Genomic DNA, 9177 nt, shown 5'->3' with positions numbered 1-9177 from the left:
TTTAAAATGCTTGAAATTGTCTTTGAAATGAAATATTCCATAGCTGCAAGCTAACGGCATACTTTGTAATAATTGCTTAGCCAAATAAAGGAAAACTGTGAGGAACAAAGAAAAATTAGATTGATGGCTAGAAGAAAATGATTAAATAAAAAATTCATGAAGAAGAGAAATTAAAAAAAAGGCATAGCATCATAAAGTTTTGCACAAAGACTTCCCTTCCAATGGGAGTTTTTCTTCTCCAGCTGTTACTGTGCCTTTTATTCTTGTTTGCTACAAATACTAGAAAACTTTTTCTGTGGGAATAATGGGGAAGATGGTCACAAATTTATGCAGCAGCTGGGACAGAATAAAATCTAAAAGCAGAGGTATGCATTTCACTGTCATTCTGAGTGGGTGTATGGTGCACTGTAAATAATTAATGATTTGGCTGGAATTGCCTTTTTTTTTTTTAAAGTCTTAAATCATCTGTGACTAAACAGAAACCCCAGAAAGACTTCTGTTCATAATTATCAGCCCAACTTGTACACTTAGAGCCCATCCTCATTCAAATTTACTGCTCTTAGTGGCCATTAGTAACACAAAGTGAGAAATTTGCTGTGAATAAATTCACTCCTGCTTAGCCTTTCTCTTTGTTTGCAAGTTAAGACCAGCAAATCATTATTTGTCAGCATGTATTAATGTCCAAAAATATCTGAGAAGTGTGCAGTTGTTTGTTTTGAACAAGTTGTTTTTGAAGAATCAGTACACCCTCAGGTTTTGTGTCCTTGCTATGGCATGAAAAAACATTCTGGAATGATTTTAAATTACAGTGCCTTTAGGAAGAACATACGGAAGACAGTTACAGTGAACAGTAGGACTTCAGGGAAATACCTACAACCTAGTGAAGGCATTTTAAAATACAAATATTATTGTAAAGTCTTTAGGTGATGACTGGTAATAGATATTTAATCTAGCAAAAGCACTTTCATTGCTTATTTGTTAAAGTAATTTAATGGATGAGTGATGCTATTAATGGACCACATGTAGAATCCAGGCTTTTTTTGTTCAAACAATTCCTTCAGGGTTTAAATATCTGAACAAGTTCAGGGGCAATTTGAAGAGATCCAGCCTATATACAGGCTGTAGGAATCATTTGTGAACATTTCTTCTTCTTAGCATTTCCTCTGTATTTAGAAGAAAACACATACTTATGAGTGACTTGGCGTGATACACCTTGTTTTGAGAAGGTTGTTAGAAGCCAGAGACTGAACAGATAAATGTATGGTTGAGCATGCAGAGAGAAAGAGATAACTCACAAGGTTTTTTTAAGCTGTTTATCTGAACCAACATACAATTTTAATGTTTCCTTCATGAATATTTTACTGAGATAAGTGTGTTAGTAATATCTGTAGCATAGTTCTTGTAAAATAATTTAAGCAAAAAAGCAAAACCCTCAAATCGCAGCAAAACCAGCATTTCTTCCCACCCCAGGCACTTTGGGATGCTGGGAGAATTGAAGACACACACCTAGAAAACAGATGATCAATAATAAAAATGAACGTGTAAATTGGTATTTTAACACCAGTTAGTATGATAAAGTCACGCTATTTTGATCACTTGAAAAAGTTCATTTATAAGCATTGGGGTCTTGTTTCAGCTAGTACTCGATTTCTTTTCTGAACACATGACTATGTGTTGCTGAAACTCAGATGTCACCTCTACAGAATAGAAAATTTGGGAAATAATCTGTTATAAATGTCTTTTTGACCTCATGAGGATCACTGCATAGTCACGTAGTTCAGTGAAGAATTGAAATGTGGTTGTTTACTCCAACATCAGCTGTTTCCAAATAAACGTTTGTGAAACCTCCAACTTCAATCGCTACATTGTATCCTCCAAAAGATGTTCAACAGAATGAATAGATGATCTTTGAGCTAGAAAACAAGCTGTTCACAGTATCTTCTCATTTACTGAGACAAAATATTCTTTTTGTGCAGAGATAATACTTTCCACCATTTTTAACAATGTTGGTGAAATATAAAGAATTTAATTGTTTTGTTTCTGAATGCAAGGGGGTTTAGCTGTGCGTCTTCAGACCAGGCAGGTCTCTTTCCAGACCAGCTGTGTTAAATGCATTGATGCAGCTAGATCTATTTTTTTTTTTTTTTTAAGACAATGAAGGTATTTTGAATCCCATGCTGACAAAGTGGCTTGTCATTAGCTATGAATCCATGTGATATCCACATGATATCTTTGAACAAAATACAGATGAATTCTTATTGCCATCCTGCACCACAGCTGTGGGGTCAAATATTTACCGACAAGGAGGTCCAAGGCAGTTGTAACTGAAATTGGTCTAAATTTATTGTGAAATTGCCATCCTGGCATGAAAAAGCTGCTGGGATGGTCCCAGTTGCACGCATGTACACAAGCAGTAGCTTGGACTGGAAGAGATCACTGATAATGAGAAAATCAGGATAAGGACATCAGGGCTTAGCCTTACCTTATTCATGTGAGGCATGGTTCAGCCCCTAGTCTTTACATTTGTAAAACCACCACTTTAATCACAACTGGATCATTGGTACTAACTAGCAACAGCTAGTTATACTGGTGAAGTATTTCTTGCACTGCAATATAACCAGAATTACTTCTGTTATTCTTCAGCTTCTGTCCATGTTCCTGTTTTTATCTGATAAAGCAGGTGGTGCAAACCTGTTTTCTTGTTAAAGGAAACAGTATATTTGCTGGAATTCAAAGAAATGTAGTGATGTTGTGAACAGGAACTCCTCAGATCTTCAGGAAAATCATAGCATTTGGGGTAGAAGACAACAACAACAAAAAACCCCAAACACAACATTTTTAATTTGGGGTTAGAAAGAAGAATATTCTCCTGCCTTTTTGCAGAAAACTAATGATTTTGTTCTTTCTGAACCAAATACAAATTCATTCCCAGATGACACATCACATATGAGTAGTTTACTAAAATTGGGAGCAAATTGGTTTAAGAATTATATAATAATTTCAGTTGGAAGGGATCTGTGAAGGCATCTGGTCCAACCCCTGCTCGAAGCAGGTCCAGTAAGACCAGGATGCTTGGGGCTTTGCCCAGGCAAGCACTGAGTATACGTGACGTTGGAGATTCTGCCATCTGTCTAGGATGATTGTCCCAGTGGATCACTCTCCTCACAGGAGGGGGAAAAAAGAAAAGTCCTATGTATCTACACAAATTTTCCCTTGTTACAAACTGTGATGGTTGCCTCTTGTCATTTTGCTGCACACTTCTGGGAAGTATGTCTTGGTCTTACCTCTGCTCTGCCATGGGGTTGTTGAGGACCACCACAGTATCACCCCTGAGCCCTCTCATCCTAGAGCAAACCCAGTCCTTTCAGCATCCTTGCTGCATAAAGGTTTGGAAAAAATCCTAAAGCTAGAGTATCATGGGAATGAGGAATGAGCAAGTTACACTGGGATCCAAACTGGCAGTGCCGTTCATCCTGACAACCCGCGGTGCTACAACTGCATTGGGTAGAGATGGTTTGTCAGCAGGTAACGTCAGCCCGTTTTTGTATGGTAGAAACCAGGCAGGGGAATGTCAGAAGCAGGAAAAAAAATCAATAAAGTAATTAAATAAACCTTAGAGAAAACTTCCTCAGCACTTGCAGTGATGCCCACAAGACTAAGCAGCTAGAGATTTGAATATATTTATTTCATGGTTCTCAACTGCTGTGTGTAGATTTTAATCACATGGCAATAACAGTTTTCTCTCTCTATTACTAAAACAGTATCTTCTGTATTTCCAGAACAACTTAGCTGGTGGAACAGAGCCATCCAGGGTGGTTGGTGTTCATGCTAAGGACTCTCTCCTACTGATACCTGAACTGAGTCTTACTTTGTGCATATTCGTGCTTGTTGGCTCTTTGAGAACTGAGGATGTGCTTGGTAAATAATGGATCTGATCTCTGCAGTGGTGACATATTGTTCACTGTTGGAAACTTAAGCTTTGATGTATTCTGTGTGCTTTGGACCTTTTTTGAGGCGGTCCTGCTGTGCACACTAACAGGAGTAAATACTTTCTTTCTGCTCTCAGTAATGTGTTGTACCTTGGACTTTTTTGTCTTTCTCTGCAGAAACTCTCCTGGATGACTTCCTTCTCACGTACACAGTCTTCATGACAACTGATGACTTGTGCCAGGCACTTCTGAGGCAATATCCTTTAATTAAGTGTTGTATTAAAGGGGGGTCACACACTTAGACCTATGCTATATATTGTCAAGCCTTATATGAGAGTAGTAAATTGCATGCCTGGGATAATTAGTTTTGCTCTTTGCATATTGATGTTATCAAAATACAGCCCTGCATGGTTATTTTGAGGTTGCATGTAAAAATGGGGAGAAAAGAGAACAGTTGTCTAATATCTGTCATGCTTAAAAGGTGAACTGCACCTAGGGTTTTGGCATCACACCCCAAGAATAAGTAGGAGAAACTTCAGAAGAGGGCAGTGAGAATTATCAGAATGAACTGTTCAAACTGGAAACATAAAAACCAATTTTGTTTATGAGTTCCCCTTATTGGCACATTCCTGTAAACAGAGAGATAGACATTTAGGATTTGCATAGGTGAGGCCTCAGTAAACAAAAAATTCCTGCTCTGAAGTTGAATGTACAAAGCTAAAGCTGCCTCTGAGTAAGCCCGTATCCAGAACACACACGTTTGTGTATGTGCATACGCACTTCGGAAGAACGCTTGAGAGGTGGATTGAAACAGATGCCTAAATCATGGCAGCAATGCCATCTTATGTCTGCTGCTTTTGTTTAAAGACACATAAACCTTTATAACTGTTAGAAAACAGTATTTAACATGGGGTTAAAACCTATCTAGACCTAGGTTTTAAGGGAGACCTTATAGCACCTTCCAGTACCTGAAGGGGTCCTACAAGGAAGCTGGGAGAGGATTTTTTACAAGGGCCTGTAGTGACAGGACAAGGGGTAATGGGTTTAAATTGAAAGTGGGGAGGTTTAGATTAGATATCAGGAAGAAGTTCTTCATGGAGAGGGTGGTGAGGCACTGGAACAGGTTGCCCAGAGAAGCTGTGGATGCCCCATCCCTGGATGTCCTCAAGGCCAGGCTGGATGAGGCTTTGAGCAACCTGGTCTAGTGGAAGGTGTCCCTGCCCATGGCAGGGGGGGTGGAACTAGATGACCTTTAAGGTCCCTTCCAACCCCAACCATTCTGTGATTCTATATGTTAATTCTTAGAATACCTGTACCTGTGTAATACTTTTCAGAATATGTGAAGAGTAAAAAAATTGAAGAATAAGTGTTTTATGGTCTCTGCTCCTTCTATCATGTGATACAGTCTATAATTCTTAACGCATTCTGAGGTGAAAGAAATTTTTTCTTGTATTTCCAATTACATCCATAATCTATGGAGCATTGTTTGAATGAACTGCAGCTCTAAAATGAACTTGGTGTTTTGGTTTTTTTTCTTTTCTTTTTTTTGCTCCTTACCCTTTGTGATGAAAACATCATCTTTGCACCTAATCAAAGAAATAGCGAAAGGACAGGAACAGTGTACAAAGTGGGTATCTTCTCTCATTTGGTGCTTCTGCTCTGTGAATAGGGAACAATGGGGGAAATAGATTCTTTCACCTTCTTTTTTATTTTAATAGTGTTATTTCTGCAGATAGTGTAATTTGTGCAGGGAAAAAGAAACTGACTTCCTCTGCCTGGTTTTTTTGTTGTTGTTAATGATGCATTGTCCTCATTCCCACAGACATTCATGTTGGCATCAGCGTGCGGGACAAAGGTTCATTCCCAGTTCTGCAGAAAATATATGACTCAACATTGTATAATTCCTTTTGAATTGATTTTACTTTTATAGACTCGCCTTTCTAATCTATAAAGGGAAAAGAAATGTTGTTGGCACAGGGGATGAACTGACATTTCTATTACTGAGCATTTAATTCCAAAAAGTTAATGAAACTCCTAAAGCTCCAGACAGGATAAAGTACTTAATAAAACTGAGCAGTGTAGTGAAAAAATCTTTCATTAGCAAATGAGGTGATTGCAAAGTCTTTTCTACCACTTATAGTTTAGGTTTCAGTGAGACCTTAGTATTTGTTCCTTAACTTACTGCACCTATTGTGCCAAGAACCACCAAGGGAAGGAAGACGACTCAGATGTGTCCTGTAGGAAAAGAAAAGTCTTGCATTTGGTGTCTCAGTGGACTTCTCTCTACAAAGACTGGTTACATGAAGATGAGCATTTAAAACAATTTTTAAAGGTATTGAAACAATTTCTGATGCATTTCAACACTGTTTAATTATCAGACTGTGTCTGAAAAGCCCTGGTAGCAAAATCTATAAAGCATAATTTTTCATACTTACATTTTCTCCAGGAAATCTATTAATATAAAATGATTTACACGTGTTTTCCTTTAATGCCTTAGAGATAGACAGTTTGAACAGAAAAAGTAAAGTCAATACATTCCAGGTCAAAAATATTAGTTTCAGATATGAAACTTAAAAAACTCCATGCTGTCTAGAAAATGGGAAAATCTAAGAAGGTAAGAAAACTACAAAGACATGGAGGTTCCTTGGACACACTGTTTGTATGTGTCGGAACAGGGTCCACAGTCACAATCCAGAGGAGCACAGACGAAGAGAGTTTTGTGGTCCTTGTAAGAGATGCTACTTTGAGGAGTGAAAGGCTATTCCAGAGAATGAATAGCAGGCAAATGATCCTTATATTCTTGGAAAGGAATGAGAAGGATCTATGTGCAGATTCCAAAAAGGTACAAAATATTTCCCTATAATTTCAATGACAAGAGCCCATTTGGTTTATTTAACTCTTACCTGAGGTAGTATTTTTTACATTTAATTTGAGGTTCCTGATTGATGAGATTCAGACAATGCGTAGTAATAGGGTTTGTTTATTTATTTATTTATTGGTTTACAACCAGGAGTAGGTTGTTATTTGTTTGTGAGAGACATCAGCTTCATGTAAAATGCATGTAAACATGAAGAAAAGTGAAGAAGACCATTCTCTAATTTATAAGACTTAATCAAATGAACCCGTTTGTTATCATTTTGGGTAAGTGTGTGTTCTCATGCTTCTGAATGTGTTCTTCTGACCTGACCTAGATTTCATGTAACAGCCACAAGTGTTGTGTTAAATCTTCCCAACTGTAGATGAATCAGTGTCAACATTTTGCACTCCCTCTTGATGGTGATAAAAAGAGTATTTCTCCAAAGGCAAGCTGAATATTGGCCAGTTGGGAAATTTAAACAGGAACATTTTCTCCTTATGGGTCTTGCATAAATACAATAATGAAATTTGTTTTAGTAGACTAGTGCCTGAATTGATTTAGACTGCTGATGTGATGCCTTAGACTTATATTTGAGTTATCAGATGATTGCAGACACTGTTTTATTTTGTAGACGATATACAGGAATGTGTTAGATGATGTGTACGAATATCCCATTCTTGAGAAGGACCTGAAAGAATTTCAGAAGATACTTGGGATGCATCGTCGTCAGTAAGCATTGATTATATTTGTGTTCAAGTCTCCTTTTATTTAAAGCATAGTTTATTTTTGTTGTCATCTTGCTGTAATTCAGTAAAGCTGAAGTGTTGAGTGATACAAGTATTATATTCATTTTTACAAATCATCTCTTCTTTAAACTAAAGCTAGATTATTCAATCTTCTCTGATATTTGTTGGGTAGTGTGTGTGGTTCAACAGTCATTCCCATCAATCCTGGTTGGGATGACTTGTAAGTAGAGCAAAATACTTTGTAGTAAAGCTGGCAAAATTTTCCTCAGAAGCTGCAGTCCATGACTTCAGATGGTACCTTCGTTCTCATTCTCTCTCTGAAATCTGCAGTGCTGAGAGGCAAATTTCTTTTGCAATAGTTGTTTCAGGGTTATTATTTTACTAATAATTATGGTATTAGTAAAAGATATTTCCTTGGCATGTTTTTCCAAAAAATGGAGTTTGTTTCCGTGGTTTGGCTGTCAGGGAAGTGGAAGGAATTGTGTCCCTGAGGGTGACCCTGAGTGTTTACTCCAGGGGCCCGAGCTGTATCAGTGTTCTCTGGCAGCTCGCAGGCTGGCAGCATTGCTTTTCACTACATCGATTGTGCAAGTCACAGAGAAGTTTTCGGCTGAGCTAGATGCCCTTAGCTTTCCCTGAAAGAGCTATGCAGCCATTCTGCAGTGACCATATAATGTTAAAACCTTTTTAATAGCTAAAACTTCCTTTTCCTTGTCTTTGGATGGAAAGAATAATTTGGATTTTCCTTTTTGTTTCAGCACTGTAGATGAATATTCACCTCACCGAAAGGTAATGCAAACCTGGTTTCTGGTTGCTAGATAACTTATCTCACTTTCTTCCCACCTGCCTGCTTCACACTCCTTTCTTGGCTTCTCAATTGAAAGTGACTGATGGCCAAAAACATGACAGGATACATCAGTGAGTTTAGGCCTGTAACATTGTTTTAGGAATTCTTTTTCCCTGCCCATACAGCCTGGGTGTTAGCTGCGTGACCTAATCTGCGGTAGCTGTGACAGTATTAGCATCTTACCAAGACACTCCAAGAGTCAGAATTCAGGAGAGGCCTGGTAATGTGTCTCCACCAGACTGGAGAGATGTAGGAACCTGGTCAAACCAGGCTGAGCACAGGCGTTGTCTACGGATGTCAAATAGACAGAGCAAAGGGGGAATTTGTTCTGGCAAGGACAGAGAAAGAAAGAGAGGAACATAAATCTGTCTTTAACTGGAGGGAGAAGATGCAGCTGGAGAAAGTTGTCATACAGACTGCACAGAGGTGAATTGCTGTGCTCATCGAATTTATTAGGCTGAAGCTGAAGTGTGTAATAAGCTTAAAATGTTACTGCAGAAATATGGAAGGCCAAGCATGAGATTGTAGTGAAACTGCTAAATAGGCTGATTGGTACATAGGAGGCGTATATAAGTGTATAAGAAATGGGCTCTGAACATGACTACAGAAAACCTTGAATTGTGCAGGCTGCTTAGCCTGGGCGTGTCCTGCTTCCTCCACAATCCCACCTTGGCCATTAGTAAGGCAACTCCCAGTTTACTGATCCAAGAATGGGTGGGTGGATTTCCTATGCAGAAACCTTTTTGGCCAGACATATGGGCTGAATGCTGTGTTCTGTGAATTACTGCTTTGTAAGGG

General features: G+C 38.4%; 1 protein-coding gene across 1 annotated transcript in view; it reads left to right on the top strand.

Annotated features, from left to right (window-relative positions):
• Positions 1-3416: 3416 nt before the first annotated feature.
• The window catches only part of RAPGEF5 (Rap guanine nucleotide exchange factor (GEF) 5), a 33923-nt gene continuing 28162 nt past the window's right edge, over positions 3417-9177 (top strand). The window contains exons 1-5 of the mRNA XM_010157555.1: positions 3417-3525; positions 4107-4185; positions 6117-6261; positions 7418-7515; positions 8291-8321. Coding sequence (XP_010155857.1) covers positions 3417-3525; positions 4107-4185; positions 6117-6261; positions 7418-7515; positions 8291-8321 — 462 coding nt within the window. The remainder of the gene's footprint in view (positions 3526-4106; positions 4186-6116; positions 6262-7417; positions 7516-8290; positions 8322-9177) is intronic.

The sequence above is a fragment of the Eurypyga helias genome, unplaced genomic scaffold (assembly GCF_000690775.1).
Source record: "Eurypyga helias isolate BGI_N326 unplaced genomic scaffold, ASM69077v1 scaffold18078, whole genome shotgun sequence".
NCBI classification, from domain to species: Eukaryota; Metazoa; Chordata; class Aves; order Eurypygiformes; family Eurypygidae; genus Eurypyga; species Eurypyga helias.
Note: the sequence above shows the minus strand (reverse complement) of the source record. Positions and strands in the feature narration are given on the sequence as shown.